The sequence below is a fragment of the Mesoplodon bidens genome (genome assembly GCF_964165515.1).
Source record: "Mesoplodon bidens genome assembly, chromosome: 9".
Taxonomy (NCBI): domain Eukaryota; kingdom Metazoa; phylum Chordata; class Mammalia; order Artiodactyla; family Ziphiidae; genus Mesoplodon; species Mesoplodon bidens.
Window position 1 is genome coordinate 8,663,040 of NC_138166.1, and position 18,057 is coordinate 8,681,096.

General features: G+C 43.0%; 1 protein-coding gene across 1 annotated transcript in view; it reads left to right on the top strand.

Moving 5' to 3' along the window:
- Window positions 1-18,057, top strand: part of GSAP (gamma-secretase activating protein) — a 99,650-nt gene that overhangs the window by 79,079 nt on the left and 2,514 nt on the right. Inside the window, exons 23-30 of the mRNA XM_081244970.1 lie at window positions 1,446-1,507; window positions 5,645-5,740; window positions 8,982-9,052; window positions 9,526-9,620; window positions 14,422-14,541; window positions 16,061-16,122; window positions 17,670-17,771; window positions 17,926-18,025. Of these exons, the coding sequence (XP_081101096.1) occupies window positions 1,446-1,507; window positions 5,645-5,740; window positions 8,982-9,052; window positions 9,526-9,620; window positions 14,422-14,541; window positions 16,061-16,122; window positions 17,670-17,771; window positions 17,926-18,025 (708 nt within the window). The remainder of the gene's footprint in view (window positions 1-1,445; window positions 1,508-5,644; window positions 5,741-8,981; window positions 9,053-9,525; window positions 9,621-14,421; window positions 14,542-16,060; window positions 16,123-17,669; window positions 17,772-17,925; window positions 18,026-18,057) is intronic.

An 18,057-nucleotide genomic window follows, 5' to 3' on the forward strand; every position in this document is an offset into this window, starting at 1 on the left:
TAGGGGATTTGCACTGTGGGAAGTGTTGCCAGTCTGGCTGAGGTTTCTGTGTGTCCTCGGCTCCCACGACTGGGTAGAACTCCTGTTCTTGTACTTCAGGCCTGTTTGCCTCCCGTTACTAGTCGTTCTCACTTGATGACCTTCAGGGAACTTGCCTCTTCCTCTCATGTGCTTTGGTTGTGCTAGTTTCCTAGGAAAAACATCACCGTCAGAGACGGAACATTCCTTGTGAAATTCAAAACAGCCGTGAAAACTACTGGGCTCTAGGGCTTCTCTGGTGGTGCAGTGGTTGAGTTTGCCTGCCAATGCAGGGGACATGGGTTCGAGCCCTGGTCTGGGAAGATCCCACATGCCACGGAGCAGCTAGCCCCATGAGCCACAATTACTGAGCCTGCGCGTCTGGAGCCTGTGCTCCGCAACAAGAGAGGCCGCGATAGTGAGAGGCCCGCGCACGGCGATGAGGAGTGGCCCCCGCTTGCCGCAACTAGAGAAAGCCCTCGTGCAGAAACGAAGACCCAACACAGCCATAAATAAATAAATAAAATTTTTTAAAAAAGGATACTTTAATTAGAACTAAAAAAAAAAACCCCAAAACTACTGGGCTCTAGTTTTGAACTGTTCACCATGAAGGCTGTGTAGGATCCAGTTAGAATTTATCTCAAGGGGTCAAGAGGCCTCCGTGCCCTCCCACGAGGAGTCCTCAGCCCCCTGACCAGGGCAGTTCCGCCTGTTGACGGGCTCTGTGACTCAGGCTCTGGGAGAGGAAGATACGGCACGAAGGTGCCGTTAGCAGAGCGTTAGGGCAGATCTTTTTAGAGACGGCGTTTTCCTGTCCCCCCAGTCCTGCTGGTGCGGTGCAAATCAAGGTGGAGAAAGTGCCCTTTGGTTTAACCTTACGTGCCACTTTTCCATCTCAGTTAGCTACCTTTTCAGTCCCATAACTTGTGCCGATTATTCTTATTTACCGCAGTAACTGACTGGTCTCCTCGCCTCAGTAACTCTATAAACGACAAGTTGGGGTCAGAAAGAAGGGAGTCATGCGACCCTTCCACTAAGTCCCCATCCCTGGGTTTGCCCCTCCCTTAGGGTTTAGAGAGGGCCCAAGCCGTTCAATCTCCTATGAAACAGAGGACCTTAGTGGTGAGTCTTCACACTGAAGAGGAATCAAAGTCAGAGTATATTGGTGTTGGGAATGTGTTCCTTGTTTTCTTTCTTTCTTCCCCAGTCTCTGCCTCTCTGGTTCACAGCTCTCTCTCTCTGCATATCACTAAGTGATAAGTTGCAGCGTGTAGGACTAGGTCACACTGAATGAAAAATTTTCATCCCATCAGGGAAGTGTTATGTTTTCCCAGTGACTCAGAGAAGGGAAACCCAGGCTGAGGCCTCCTCCTTCCAGCCCATTCCCGAAAACCACCCTGCTTGACTGTTGCTCTGTTTAATTTCAGAGCCAAGATTAACACCCCTCTTCCAGGAGGAAGACAACCACCAGCGGCTGCTTATGGGGCTGGTAAGTGGTATGTGGGATGTTCAGTGCTGGTGAACAGTGGGCTCCAAGGAAAGGGAAAAGGGCTAGATTGTACTTCTCATTCTGTTCTTGTTTTTCATTCACTCTTTCAACACAGGGTTGTTGCCAGTCACTCACTGTAGGTTCAGTGGTGAGGGACACATATATAATTTCTGCCCTTTTGGTATTTGTAGTCTTGTGAGAGAGACACGAATTAATCAGTCGCCCCAATAAATGTATAATTATAAAACATCATAAGGAAATGTATAGCACTGAGAGTTTTTAAAATAGGAAACAGCAGCGTCTCTGTAGCATTTGTATTTGGGTTTAAAATACAACGGGATAAAGTATTCTTTCTCAAGAGGTCCTACCACTAGGAAGACCAAAGAGATATAAATCAAAATAAATTAATTGAAGAGCAGAATTGGCAGATAAATCCAAAATCTTAAAAAAAAAACTATTAAACATCTGAAAAGTCTGATAAAATATTTTTAATACTGTGCAGGCTTAGGAATGGGATAATCTATTACCTTAAATATAGCTAGTTTAAAAATATGAGAAAAATATGTGTAAATACATATTCATACACTTAAAAATTCTAGTTAAACAAAGTTTCCTTGGCAACTAGAAATGACCAAACTTGAGCCAAGAAGAGATAGAAAGCCTGAAAGCATAATCACCATAAAATAATTTGGAAAAAATATCAAAGATTATCTCCAAAAAAGGCCCCAAGTTATTTAATGAATTTGTGCTTTCAGACTTCTAAGGACCAGATCGTTCTCATGTTATGTAAAGTATTTTTGAAAAAAGATGGGAAGCTTCTTAATCACTTTAAAAAGCCAGCATAACCTTAAAACCAGAATCTGACAGTGACTACTTATGTTTATGAATATAGATACTACAGGCGTAATTAAAATACTTCCCAGTGCTCTATTTGAAAATGTAGCATAGCCACATGGGCTTCTTTCTAGGAAGGCTTAATATTAGAAAATATATTAATGTAATTCATCACACGACTAAGTCAAAGAGGAAAAAAAAGATTCTATAGGTGCTAAAAGTTGATAAAAGTAAAATTCCACTCCTGGAATTTTAAACAAAGTATAGTCTAATACTAATAGCCAGCATCCTTCTTCATGTCACATTGGAGGCATTCCTATTAACGTCAGAAAGAAGTTAAGTATCCTTGCTATTTTCACTAAAATTTTATGTTGTTTTAGAAATTCTAGCCAATGCAATAAGAAACAAAAGTAAAAGAAGATGCTATGATTGTCTAATGCAACAAACAAAATAATCAACTGGGAAAATAATAAAATTAAAAAATTAAAAAATAATGCTGCAAATTAGTAAGCTGGTGATGCTATATTTATTTTCTTTTTGATTAGGATTAACCAGTTAAAAAATATAACGAAAAACAGTATATTATTTCCAAATCCTTAGCATCTAACTTTAGTAAAATTATAAACAAAAAGCCAGTGAAATTTCTCTGACAGTTGACTGACTCACTGGACAAAATAAAGAGGAATGGGACTGGCATTACGAGATATCTAAATGTGTTGTTGATCTACAATAATTGGAACAGTGTGGTGCTGATACAAAGATAGACAGGAGGCTCTAGTTTAAATTTGGATATTTGTTGTATGATAAAAATGAGGCATTTAAAAATCAATGTGGGGCTTCCCTGGTGGCGCAGTGGTTGAGAGTCCGCCTGCCGATGCAGGGGACACGGGTTCGTGCCCCGGTCCGGGAAGATCCCACATGCCGCGGAGCGGCTGGGCCCGTGAGCCATGGCCGCTGAGCCTGCGCATCCGGAGCCTGTGCTCCGCAACGGGAGAGGCCACAACGGTGAGAGGCCCGCGTACCACACACACACACAAAAAAAAAAAAAAAAAAAAAAAAATCAATGTGGAGGGCTTCCCTGGTGGCGCAGTGTTTGAGAGTCCACCTGCCGATGCAGGGGACACGGGTTCGGGCCCCGGTCCGGGAAGATCCCACATGCCGTGGAGCGGCTGGGCCCGTGAGCCATGGCCGCTGAGCCTGCGTGTCCGGAGCCTGTGCTCCGCAACGGGAGAGGCCACAACGGTGAGAGGCCCGCGTACCGCAAAAAAAAAAATAAAATAAAAAATAAAATAAAAAATAAAAATCAATGTGGAAAGAAATAATTTTCAATGAATCAGTCAATGCCTGACTATTTGGAAAAGACAATTAAGTTAGATTCTTCCCACCCCAAATACCGCCACTTTATATCATAAACCAACAGAAATATCAGGTTAAGGAACCTAATATAAAAAATTAAAACTGTGTGAAAGAATTTGAATAAAATAAGTGGACAGTTAAAAAATACTGAGAAAGCCTTTTAAGTGTATTATTGAACATAAACCTACAGGAGAAGATTGACTGAAAACTTAGAAGAGAACAACAGAAAGGCAATACGTTTAGAAAAAAGTATTTGCCACATATGTGATAAAAGAATAATATTTGGCATGTAATGTTTATAAATCAGTAAGAGAACAACACACCGGAAGAGAAATGGACAAAAGCTGTGACCAGTGAATTTTCAAAAGTTAGTTTAGGCCAAGAGGTCTTGAGTTGGGGCAGGGTAAGAAAGAGAATGCTTAACATTGCTGTAAGCAAATGACAAACAGAATAAATGTTTTTCTTTGTTTGTCTTTTTTTTGTCTATCAAATTGACAAAAATGTAAAAATCATACTAGGAAAGTTCAGGGTACAGGGAATTTGACAGCCTCATGAGATGGAATTGGAAATTAATATAACCACAGTGGAAGCCATTTTAGCAGTGTCTCTATAACCTTAAGTAGGGATCCAATGAATTCCATTTCTAGGAATTTAGCCTGACAAAATAAGCGAGGATATGGCAAGCAACTTTTGTGTAAGGATTTTTTGGTGGTATTTGTAACAATAGTAAAGGAAATATCGCATATGTATAAGAAGGGAATAAATAATTCAATTATAGTATTTTCATAAAATTGGACACTGCAGCCATTACAACTAGTGAATATTAATATGAATATTTAATGACAAATTATTATGTGAGAAAAAGCAGATTGTAAAATAGTAGAATGAGTGTGCACACTGGGAAAAAGGAAAATAAAAAACCAAAATGTTAATGTAGATGGTAGGATTATGAGCAATTTAAATTTTCATCTTTATGCTTATTATAGAAAAATCGAAATGCACAAAAATATGCATTATAACTTACACAGAAAAAAGAATAATTGTTTTTAAACCTAATCAATTAGCACATGCCAGAGACTGAATTGAAATAATATGCCACTCTGTCTTGGCCCAGGATGCCACGGGGCTCAGGTTTACCCAGGGTGTCTGTCGTAAATGTAAATCTGCTAAAATAGAAGATATATATACTTGTGTTGTCAGTTGTACAGTTCCCATGGTGTTTATTGATGCAAAGATTTCTCTAGCCAAGAGGGTTTGTAGCTGAGCAGGCCATTTAGGCAAAAGCGAGAAAAAAAGGCAGAAAGGGAGAGATAGGCAAAAAGTGGGAGGGCTGGGAATGCCACACTGATTGGGGAGCCCCAGGGATGGTTAGAAGAGTGTGGCTATAGAAACAAGCCCATTTGGAGGCACTAGGCTAAATATATCCATACCTTTACATGTCAGGGAGCTGCGTGGAATGTTGTGCAGAGAGAGGTACCTGGTGCATTTCCCTTTACTCCATCCTCTGTCCTTGCAAACACCCAAAGCCTATCCCTTCCCACCACCCCCATTAGCATAGTCATTCCACATTTAGAGCTGTTCCTGTGAGCTCTCCAGAGCCAGGAGCAGTAGACTTCAGTCCTTTGCTAGATCCCAAAGCCTTTGACTGCTAAGCTAGTGACTTCCACTGGCTTCTTTGGAGAATTCTCAACAGGGCTGGGAGCCTGGCTCTCAGCTGTTCACTGGACTTTGGGTGAATCATAAGTCATTCCTCTCGAGGAAAATGGTGGGGCCCCCTGATTTATGCCCATCAAAGGAACATTCTGGGTTATGCATTTCTGCCAGTGGGATCTTCAGGTCCAATATCTTTCATATTGATAGGAAGTGTTAATAAATGAATAGAATTCAAACCAGTTGCAGGTGTGAGTGGGTAGGTTGTGACTTATCTAATCTATATTCTGTTTTCAGATGGTGTCTGAGCTAAAAGACCATCTTTTGAGACATCTACAGGGTGTAGAAAAGAAGAAAATTGAACAGATGGTTCTGGACTATGTTTCAAAACTGGTTGGTTTTGCTTTATCTTCTCTACCCGACCCACCCCCCCTCAACCGCTTGGTCTCTGGGTGCATAGTTCCCAGTATGTGGTTCAGTAGGTTTTTCATATTAGCTTTTTTAGAGCTTTCCTATCCTCAAACCTGTATATATGGTGCTGTAGATTGAAGAAAGGGGGAAAAGAACCAAAAACAAAGACAATGTGGCTCTGGAAGCGGCTTATTGCACTCCCTTGCAGTAGTGGTTATATGCTCATGGAAGCCTGGAACAGTGATGAATTCAGCATGGTTGCCAAATGTTCATGTCATCTTGTCATCTTCCAACTCCTTATTAAACCATAGGTAGTGATTTCTGTACATGGAGTTTTCTGCAAACATGAGAGAACTTGAACTTCAATTCTTACTTAGCTCCAATAGCCCAATTAGGTGAGATTCCAGCCCAGTTGTATAAATACTTACCACGTTACAGAGTCTGCTGATGAGATTGGCATCCCATTTACCTGGTAGCCACTCATTGAAATTGTGTGATCCAAATTAATAACACCGGTCCATGTGTAAATAGAAGTGATGCAGCTGGATTGAAATTTGAGGCTGTCTTGAGTCTTTCAAAACGCATATGGAGTTGAGGCCTCACCCTACTTAGAACCTGGAAATAATAAGATGGATAACATTTTTTTTTTTTTTTTTTTTTTTTTGCGGTACGCGGGCCTCTCACTGCTGTGGCCTCTCCCGTTGCGGAGCACAGGCTCCGGACACACAGGCTCCGTGGCCATGGCTCGCGGGCCCAGCTGCTCCGCGGCATGTGGGATCTTCCGGGATCGGGGCACGAACCCGTGTCCCCTGCATCGGCAGGCGGACTCTCAACCACTGCGCCACCAGGGAAGCCCGATGGATAACATTTTTAAAGTATTTAAATATACAGAAAGAGAAAGAACACTCCAACACTCCATTTCTGCAGGTTTGCATAGGACCAGTGTGTAAATGTGAACAAATATTTTTGCATTGAATTCTGGAAGATTAGTTAAATTTATTAGATATGGCCCTGATTTAATTTCATGTCTAATTTTTAAAGTTTTCTGCCTTACAGGGACCTATATTCAATAATGGAAAAGAATATTATAAAAAGAGTGTCTATATGTGTAGAACTGTCACTTTGCTGTACAACAGAGATTGGCACAGCATTGTAAATCAACTATACTTCAATTAAAACAAATTTTAAAAAATAAAAGCAAAACAAACGAAAAAGAAATACAGAAAGAAATCTTCTATTTTGGAAAACTGGGTAGTGGCAGAATGGCCCTGTGAATGGAGCCTGAGCTCTTGGACAGCACTTGCTTAATGAGTGTTTGTTGAATTAAAACAACTCCCCAGAATGCTCCCAAGTGCCACCCATTGATTTATTTCTATAGTAAAGTGCATGCATGGAAGTAACTCACTCAAATCCTTTGTTGGTCATATGGCCCTAGAGACAGTTCATAGTTAATTAGTCTGAATAAAGTTGCGGAATATTTTTTAAAAAAAGTTTTATGCCTTTATTGCCGTCATGAGTATCTGTTTTTAAATCATATATTTGAATTTCTATGGTCAGGTTTGACTTTCAGAGTTTTAGTATAGGAGGAGAGGTTGGTATTTGCACATACTAATGTTTACAAGCAGGACCCTGAAACTTTCTTAAATAATAACTCTGTGCAGTTGAACGATACCAAGGGGCTCCCTTTATGAATGTGTTACTGATCTTCCCCGTGTTGATACTAACCTACTTTCTTTGCCCTTTCATAACACACAGTTTTTTTTTTTTTTTTTCTTTTTGCAGTATGCGGGCCTCTCACTGTTGTGGCCTCTCCCGTTGCGGAGCACAGGCTCCGGATGCGCAGGCCCAGCGGCCATGGCTCACGGGCCCAGCCGCTCCGCGGCATATGGGATCCTCCCAGACCGGGGCACGAACCCGTATCCCCTGCATCGGCAGGCGGACTCTCAACCACTGCGCCACCAGGGAGGCCCAACACACAGTTATTTAACACATCACCCACCATCTTTCTTTCTGTGGACTTTATTTATTTATTATTATTATTTTTTTTTCGATACGCGGGCCTCTCACTGTTGTGGCCTCTCCTGCCGTGGAGCACAGGCTCCGGACGTGCAGGCCCAGCGGCCACGGCTCACGGGCCCAGCCGTTCCGCGGCATGTGGGATCCTCCTGGACCGGGGCACGAACCCGTGTCCCCTGCATCGGCAGGCGGACTCCCAACCACTGCGCCACCAGGGAAGCCCCTTTCTGTGGACTTTAAATTTCATCTTCCAGAGTGTTAAGGTTTTTCTTCAAGCATCATTCTTCCCTATAGTTAATCACATCAAAGAATCCCCATAACACTGGTTTGTGCTAACATCTCCTAGAACCATTAGGACCAGAAATGGTAGAGATGAGGTCTCAGAAAACTCGTTGCCCCTGTCTTTCCAACTCAGCAGTCACTGACTGATGCCAAAGCTGCCCACCCTGCCCAGCAGCAAACAGCTGAGTCTCCCAGTCCCCTCCCAGGAGAGTGGCTGGACAGCCTTTAGAAAATAAATCCGAGGAAGTTGCTGCAAAACCTGATTATATTGCTTATTTGTTATCTTACCTGATTTCAGCCAAAGAGAAACTGAGAATCTGCATCATTGAGAATAAATAGTGTCTGTCTGTAATCATATGGAAACTCTTCCTAATTTTGCCCCCTGTCCTTTGCCTGCATGTGCAATGCATGGATTTGTGGTCCTGATAACAGCTCCTCGGAGATTGCCCTGTTGCTGGCAAACAAGTAAAATGTAGAACCTGGACTTGGAACTAGTTTTGCTCCACAGCACGTGCTCAGGACCTCCATTCTATTCAGAACCGCCTTTCCTCTGTCAGCTGTCAGCTATGTCCCCCTTGCCGCATAACACGCCTAGGGCGAACTCTGTTGCACTTGACCTTCACTGGTGGATAAGGGCCTGTGATTGAGGGCCTGTGTTTGTGAGCGATGGGGCCGGTTAGCGGTGGGGAAGCTCAGCTGGGGCACTGCCTGCAATGACAGAGGGTGCTCTGTTAGACGCGGCTGCACATTTTCAGTCTTTCCATTTTGGATTCCAGTGCTTGAGAATTGACCTCAGAAAGGCTGGTTCTGTGTCCGGGCACAGCCTGAAAGCCAGCTGCCTGAACACGCCTGTCAGAGCTATAGAAGGATAGCTTGTAGGGGAAAGGGTATGAACAGAGGTTAACAGACTGTCTTTACCCTCTAGCTGGATCTCATTTGCCAAATACTGGAAGCCAGTTGGAGGAAACATAATCTTCATCCCTGGGTTCTCCACTTGTAAGCAAGTATTTCTCGCTCTATTTTATCATGGTGTACAAAGAGGTAAAACAACTCTGCTGCCTGTTGTAGCAAAGCCTTTTTGAAACTTGCCAGTTGAAAGTAACTCTCACCAGCCCTTACACCATCCATCTTAGTTCTGAACTCAGCATTTAAAGTTATGCCCCTGTTACTTCACCTGTCCTCTTTCCTTGGCATCTGGCTGATGAGGAGGGAGGGGCACATGAGCTCAGTACTGCCAAGAAGGGGAATTTAAGTTAATGCAGTTTATCATTTGTGTGCCTACCGTCTGGTTAGATTCTAGGCATTAGGCCGATGGTCATCATCCCATCTATGAACCTTTCTGTGGGGCATAGCCTTTCACAGTTAGCATGAATTCCATCAGGATATGGCACCCAGAGCTACTGCTTACATGCAAATGGGGTTTTGGAGATGAGCTGCTTGGCTGACGTGCTGCTTTGTTCTTTGACCAGCAATAGACGGGCGAGTGCTGCTGAATTTGCAGTCTTTCACACCATGACCAGGATTTTGGAAGCTACTAAGAGTTTGTTTTTACCTCTGCCTCCTGGTAAGTCTTGGCTTTTTTGTTTTTTGTTGTAATAAACTTGTTCTTTCTTCTTCACATAGTCTCTGGACTTCGGTGCATAATGAGTTTAAGAATGAGGCCTCCTATGTCTTAGAAATTGTGTGTCTGGTGTCACTGTGACAGATGGGCCTGAGGTTGGTCTCTGCCGACCAGATCTCCTTGGATTATTAAACTATACAGTAGCTTGTCACCAACTTTAGGAGCCAGGGCTGGTCCCCATGCAACTTTCTGGTTCAAAAACCAGTGGAGCTGATTCGGGGAGATCTTTCTCTGATGTCTCCAGGCCTAGTTTATCTGAACAAGAAAGTTAACCCTCAGAAGGAAGTAGGTCTGGCTGGGTGTCAGAAATTGAGTTGATTCTTATATGTTCCTTGGAAGCTAAAAATTTCCCTTAGGATTTTGAAAAAGGACCAAATCAGGCCTCAAAACATCTTTGGCGCGTGTGTCTGCAGTCATTCATTTAATTGGTCATTTGTTCATTCAGTCAACAAACATTTGTTGAGCAATTTCATGCCAGGTACTGGGCTAGAAATTAGAGCAATTCCAAAAATTAACAAAAGTCTAGTTGGGAAAATGTGCATATAAATCAATATTCATTATAAGAAACAAGCTCCTGTTTGCTATAAACTACCTGCCTTATGCTTATTGTGTATAAGTTCTGATGAGTTTTAAGCTTTATGATAGCTATCACTATATAATACATACTAGCCAATTTTATTTAATTCATTCATATCCATCTATCCATCCATCCATCCGTCATTAATTTGTTCCTTTGTTCATTCATTTTAAGGCAACATGTATATGGTCCCCATTTTGTGCTAGGTACTACTGTAAGTACTTTACATAAGTTAGCACATTTAATTTTTATAATGATGCTAAGTGATACGAGCTTAAATTGAACCATATTAAATTGTTAATATCCAGCCAGTTTTTGACCAACAAAGACAGCACTTTCTTTTTTTTTTTTTTTTTTTTTTTTTTTTTGCGGTACGCGGGCCTCTCACTGTTGTGGCCTCTCCCATTGCGGGGCACAGGCTCCGGACGCGCAGGCTCAGCGGCCATGGCCCACGGGCCCAGTCGCTCCGCAACATGTGGGATCTTCCCGGACCGGGGCACGAAACCGTGTCCCCTGCATCGGCAGGCGGACTCTCAACCACTGCGCCACCAGGGAAGCCCCAAAGACAGCACTTTCAAATGGTTCCACTTAATATTATTCCCACCTTATAGATGGTGAAATTGAGGCACAGAAAAGTTAAGTAACTTGCCTACAGTCACATAGCTATTAGGCAACAGAGCCAGTGCTCAAATCCAGGGAGTCTGGCCCTAAAATCTATGCTTCTAGCTACTATTCTGTGCCGCCTCTTGAACTTTATATTCCAGTTGAATTAGTTGATATTGAAACACTGGCTATTTATGGGCCCGGAAAATCCCCACAGCACCTCTCAGCTTCTCTCCGTTTGTGCTATATCTGGTACAGTCTGGAATCCGTCACACTTTCTCTGTCCATATGCCTTATCTTATAAGATCTGCTTGTAGTGGAGGCACAAAAGGAGTTTCTTGTGACTTTGTAGGGATCTGAAAGTGACCACTCATGAGGAGAGTGGATGGCTTTAAATGGAATATGAATTGTGAGGTGCCCTCTAGAAAGAGTGAAGGGATTTCATGAAAATTATATATGGCTTTCTAGCTTAAATTCTTAATTGTTTGTCATTAACACAAAAGACCTGGTAGAGAAATGGGTCGACAGTTTCAGATTTGTTCACCATGGATCCCCAAGCTCCTTTTATAAGTAAATGACACTGACTCACTGGGGACAATATTATATCCGAGAGATCATAAAAATCCACTTTCTACAGAACATTGCATTTCTACACAGGGATGGATAAGGAGGGAAAACATAGAAAAATTTTACCCGTAGTGATTGAGAATTATCATGAGTAAGAACTTAATGGCTGGTGTCCACGGGTCGAGTAAGAAAGAACAGTTTCTCTTTCTCCTTTTCTCAGAAATGTTTGCTTCCCTAATATGAAGTGACACTGGGTCGTGTGTGGGGGGGCATGTGTGTGTAAATGCAGGTATTTTTGTGTGTATGTGTGTAAATGTGCTTGCTTCCCAGGCCCCCTGGACTAGTGAGAACTGTTTGAGTTCCAAGTGTCAGAAACTTGTAACCGGAGTTACTTAAAGAAAAAAGGGAATGACCACAGAAGGGAAGTCATAGTGTAGAGCTGGAGCATTTACAGTTTAAAAGGGACCTGTGTGCTCTTTGCTTCCTGGAGAAGGCCAGGAGCCCTGGAGGGTGAGGACTAGAGCTGGCTGGAAAAGGTCTCTCTTTCGGTACTGATGCCTACTTCTAGCCAGTTTGCTCTGTTGCTTAGAGCTGACATGCTGAGAGGAGGCCAGGGATGGGCTGTTGAATTTGGGACTGTGCCCTGGGAATGGAAGATAAAGGGTCATCAGGGATCTTTAGGGCGTGGACACAGAGCTAGAGAGGAGTTTTGAATCGAGAAAATCTGTAGGATCAATAACCTTCTATAAACTCTTCCTCAGAAATAATTTCATAACTTTTTTAATCTTGAGAAGACTGCCCAAATCCATTTGAAAAATCTCATGTTGTTAATTAGCTAGTAAAAGCACTATTTTTTTTTTGGAATCAGAGCAGTTAGTAGACTCATCCCACTGTCAGCCCATTAACATCTGCTTGAGGGCAGAGTCTGAACTTTATCTGACCCTCAATGCTGCCAGGACATGGGACTCATGTCTCCCACTGCTCATGTTTCATATGCTCAGAGAGAGAAAGCTCCACGACGTCTCTGAATCCAAGTCCCAGCTCTCTTTGGCCATCATGTCTCTGTCATGTAAGCCTCTCAGGTTAGGCAACGAGTCTTTGTCATTCCCCATCCACATCCAATCAGTTTCCGAGCCAGTTCCCGTCGCCACGATCCCATGATCCCTTCCTTCCCTCTTACTCTCAGTGCCCTCGTTCCCTCTTGGACAGGTTCTCGCAGTCACCTCCCAACAGATCTTTATTCCTCCGGTAGCAAACTGTCATTCCGGTCCATTCTCTGCCAGTTGCCACGTTAATATTCCAAAAGTAAAACTCAAATCCTCTAACAATCCTGCTCAAAAGCTTTCAGCGCCTCCCCAGAGTTTACTAAATAATAAATTCCTTGCTGTCACTCAGCATTCAACCCCGTGACACATATATTAAGAGCACCCTGTACTCTTCCTTCATAGAACTGGTCATATTTTAAAAAAATGAATTATTTATTTTGTGATTAATTGATGGTCAGTCTCCCTATCAGACTGGAAGGTGGATGGGAGCAGCAGTCATGCTTGTTCTCATCGCTGCACACCCAGCCCCTTGCCTGGCGTGCCGAAGGGGTTTTGTTGAATCGATTAACCTTTCCAGTCTTACCTTCCACCATTCCTCTTGCACACCTGTTCCAACCCATCTGGGTCATTTACTCTTTCCTAAATGTGCCCCATGCGTTCTCACCTTCGGGCATCTGTTCGTGTTGTTCCATTAACACCAGTTCTTGAGGCAGGATAACGTTGCGGTTAACAGGCTAGGCTAAAATCCCACAGCCTGCGTTCAAATGGTAACTCTGCCACTTACTATTTCCCGGGCAGGTTTCTTAGCTCCTGTGAATCTTGGTTTCCCCATTTATAAAATGGGGATCAAGTAGCTCCCACCTCATGGTGTTATATGAGGATCAAGTGAGCCCGTGCGTAAATGAAAGGCCTCAGGACCTGACTGGTGTTAGTCACGTTGTTACACCACGTGCCAGGTTCTTCACAGACCTAGCGGTAGCTCTCAAAGCAGCCCTGCAGGAAAGGTACTGGTGATTCCACTTTAGGGATGAAGAAACAGAGGCTGGAAAGGCTTAATTACCTACATCTAGTAAGCAGCACAGCATGATGCCAGCCTCTGTCTACTCAGGTCAAACCTGACTTTTGCTGCTTTTCCAGCCTGTACGTTCTCTCACGTCATTTCCACTCTCAGGAATGGCATTAACCCTTCCAAGTGCCTCTCACATGCCATCTTTTCCAAGAGAGCTTTTCTGATCCTCTCCCGGTCTGATACCTTCTTCTCCCGTGGATGTTGTTTGTGTCGGTTACTATTAATAGTGGACTTAGAGCTCTAGCTTTGTGAGAGTTTGGGTAGCCCTGCCCATGAGACTCAGACTTAGCCCTGCCCAAGGCCTTGAGAGTGACTTACTACTGAATTCCTATAGATTTGCTCTCTGGCAATATCATTTTAGTTCTTCTTTTATATGATTTAGTCCAAGTAGACCCCAAAAGCCTTTCTCTAGGGCATACCTAGAGATTAGTCATCTAAACTAATCAGTCCCCTTCTGGTCCAAATATTGTCTCCTGCAGCAAAATGGTCCCTGTCCATCAAGCTTTAGCCTGGGCATGTGGAGTTTGAAGCTCTACTGTTAATTTTTCTATTTTGCGATTTTACCATAGAATTATAAACCTTTTAAACTGTAAAACCATTTTCATTGAGCAGACCTTGCACTGTTTTTCTCTTTTTGCCTAGGAAGGCATACAAGGTGAAGGGAATACGTGCTTATTGGGAACTTACTATATACCCAGCACAATACTTATTTGTGATAATACAGAAAGAAGGAACCTTGGACCTTGTCTTCAAGGAGCATTTATTTGACTCTAGCTGCCAAGTGGTGAGCTGAGTGCTTTATTGCCATCACCAGAGTCATTCCCTCTGGGAGGCCGGAGATGATGGCTGACCGTGTCTACCGTCCTGGGTCTCTCATCCTAGGTTTTCACACTCTGCACACCATCCTTGGCGTCCACTGTCTGCCTTTGCATAACCTGCTGCATTACATTGATAACGGAGTGTTGCTTCTCACAGAAACAGCTGTCACAAGGCTCATGAAAGGTAAGGGGCTCTGAGTTTGCCTTGTTCCAGCCCCAGCACCCCCCGGGCTGCCTTTGTGGGTGTGCGACCTGTGGTGACACGGGGCCCTGCTGCACCCAGAAGGAGCCCACTCAGGGATTAATGTTCTGTATTCAATCTTGACATCCTTAATAGTTGAAGGGGGGCTCCTCGTTTTCGTTTTGCATGGGTTCCACAATTACACAGCTGGGCCTGCTGAGTACGGTTCATGTCCTGTAACCATCCTTTGGACCACCGTGCCTTTGCCCTTCAAGAGACCCCAAAGGGCTTCTCAATCCATACACAACTATTAGACTCCTTTTCTGTACATGAGGGCACTTAAGAATAGGAGACTGAAGGCTTATTTCTCAAGAAAAGTGTCATGAAATGGCTTACTTTCAGCTGATTAACTTCGTCCTCTCAAAGTTAGACTTGACATGCAAGGAAAAGTAATGAGAGGTGTAGTGCCTATGGGAATTTGAACTTGAAATAAGGTCTGTAGTGTAATGACTCTTGGTTAAATTATTCAACTGTGATATTTTATAGATGAGTTTTGTTAATATATATTGAAGTATTTGCCATTCCTCAAGGTGCTGTATGTTTTAAGTTAGTCAACAAAATTGTTCTGTGACTGGCAGCCTGTTACAGAACGCTGTTCCCTGATATAGAGCAGCAGCTTCATTAAGAAATCCCTTTTTAGTCTTGTACCACAATGTTCATTGCAGCTGTATTTACAATAGCCGGGACATAGAAACAACCAAGGTGTCCATCGACAGATGAATGGACAAAGAAGATGTGGCACATATATACAATGGAATATTACTCGGTCATAAAAAGAAATGAAATTGAGTTATTTGTAGTGAGGTGGATGGACCTAGAGTCTGTCATACAGAGTGAAGTAAGTCAGAAAGAGAAAAACAAATACCATATGCTAACACATATATATGGAACCTAAAAAAAAACAAAAAATGGTCATGAAGAACCTAGGGGCAGGACGGGAATAAAGACACAGACCTACTAGAGAATGGACTTGAGGACACAGGGAGGGGGAAGGGTAAGCTGGGACGAAGTGAGAGAGTGGCATGGACATATATACACTACCAGATGTAAAATAGATAGCTAGTGGGAAGCAGCCACACAGCAAAGGGAGATCAGCTTGGTGCTTTGTGTCCACCTAGAGGGGTGGGATAGGGAGGGTGGGAGGGAGATGCAAGAGGGAGGGGATATGGGAACATATGTATATGTACAGCTGATTCACTTTGTTATAAAGCAGAAACTAACACACCATTGTAAAGCAATTATACTCCAATAAAGATGTTTAAAAAATCCTTTTTTATTCAGAGAGACACAAACTAATATTTTCATAGTGTTGTTAGACTTAGCTTGAAAAACAAGGTTGGGACATGCATTACCAGGATGAAGCTCTGAAGTATTAGCTTGCTCAGGTATTAAAATGGAGATTACTGGGTTTTTTCTTTTTGTTTTGTTTTATTTCGTTTGCCAATTTCTGACTTTCTTGTAGACCTGGACAATACAGAGAAAAATGAAAAAGTAAAGTTCAGCATCATTGTGCGGCTTCCTCCGGTAATCCTGAAGTATATTCTATTTTCTAAGCCTTGGCATGTACCCCTCCTTCAATTTCTTCTTGCAGGAAGAGCAGTTACTGGCTTTGGGCCGAAGTCAATTGAATTGTCTCACCCTTCAGCCCTTTCCAAGAAATCCTGTCCATCCCTACCCATCTGTCCGCTGCTCCCACTGGGCCTACCGAGTGCTTGCTCCCCTGGCTGCGCGCATGCTGCTTTGGCACAGGCCCACCTAGAACATTTAGCCATTTTCTCCTCTGAGGAAACCACAGTAATATGTACGTCTGTGAGTCTGAGGGGAGGCAGAGGGGAAACATGTGCTTTTGGCCTTTAAACTGATAAGAAATGGAAATACAGGTGAGGTCAGAAGGTTCTGGAACTGCGTTTCCCCTCACTGTTGTTTGCACCACGGCAGGAAAACATTCCTGGTTGAAGGAAATATGAGAAACATGAGGGAGAGGGTTATACAGGCACTCCTTGTTTTTGTGGGGTATAGTAGCTCTCTGAGTCAGAAATGCTGTGAAATTCAGACATTCCACGGCAAGGTCTTCAGGGCCTCTGACTCTGCGGACTTCCCGGCCATGAGAGCCTGGGCCAGCTCTGTGCCATTTACATACGTTGAGCACTTGTATCTCTGGCACGATCCTCCCACAAAGGGGTGTCTGATGCCTTCCTGGACCTGATCGTCTTGCTTTATAACACCTTCTCGCCCTCACAGGCTTACTGAGGCAGAGGCAGGAATAGAAAACAAAGCATGTTTTCCATGGCTAGATCTCTCTGGGGAATATCTCTGAACATTTAGTTTGGTCTCTAAATTTGATTTTTTTTTTTTTTTTTTTTTGCCTTATACCCTTAGGGAATTAAAATTTTCTGGGCGAGACACTGGCAGAGTACATGCCTATAACCTTTAGCTTCATATCAAAATATCACGTAGGGTTGGCATGCAGAGACTCAGTTTTGAAGAGTAACAGATGAACTCCATTTCAGAAGAAGAGTTTGGCAGCCTCAGTACACAAAATGCTTTCCTCAGAGTTGCATTTAAGGGAGTATTTATTCAAAATTCAGAAGCATACCTCATAGGAAATGGCCTTTCTCCAAGGTCATTAACCATAGAGTCTGTCTTTTAGACTCACTAGCTGGAATACATCTTTAAAAATTATGAATTGATATAAGATACATTTACTTAATGCTGTGAGCTATATTCTCCTCTCTGTATTTTTCCATCTTTTCATTTTTATTATTGACTTAAAATTTTTAGTGTGGAGGGTACAGAGGTTTCCTATACACCCCCTTCCTCCACATGCGCACAGTCTCCCCTATTATCAGCGTCCCCCAGCAGAATGGTCCGTCTGTTACAGTGGATGAACCTACACTGCACATCACAATCACCAAAGTCCATAGTTAACATTAGGGTTCACTCTTGGTGTCGTTCATTCTGTGAGTTTGGACAAATATATAAGGCGATATATCTAACACTGTAGTATCATACAGAGTATTTTCACTGCCCTAAAAATCCTCCTCTACATATTTTTCAATTTGCAAAAACAGCTCACAGGTCAGAAGATCTGTCGACTTTGGGATCATCCTGTGAGTTCTAACATTATTTCCCGGAACCATGTACAGCGACTGCTTCAGAACTATAACAAACAGGTGAGTCTGTGTGGAGCAGGGGCCCCGCTAAATGATTTTGGAACCTCTTTGCCCATTGTAACGTATCCCTAAGGACAGCAGTTGTAGTTCCCATCACTTTAAGTTCGTGCTTGTTTTGGAGAATCAGCTGATACCACAGCCGTTTCCCTTTTAGCCCCGGAGTTCTATGATGGACAAGGCATCATTCAGTGTAGAATTTCTGCCTCTGAACTACTTCATTGAAATACTGACAGATATTGAGTCCTCCGATCCAGGTAAGTCACTCCTCCGCTCTCAGGATTTTCCT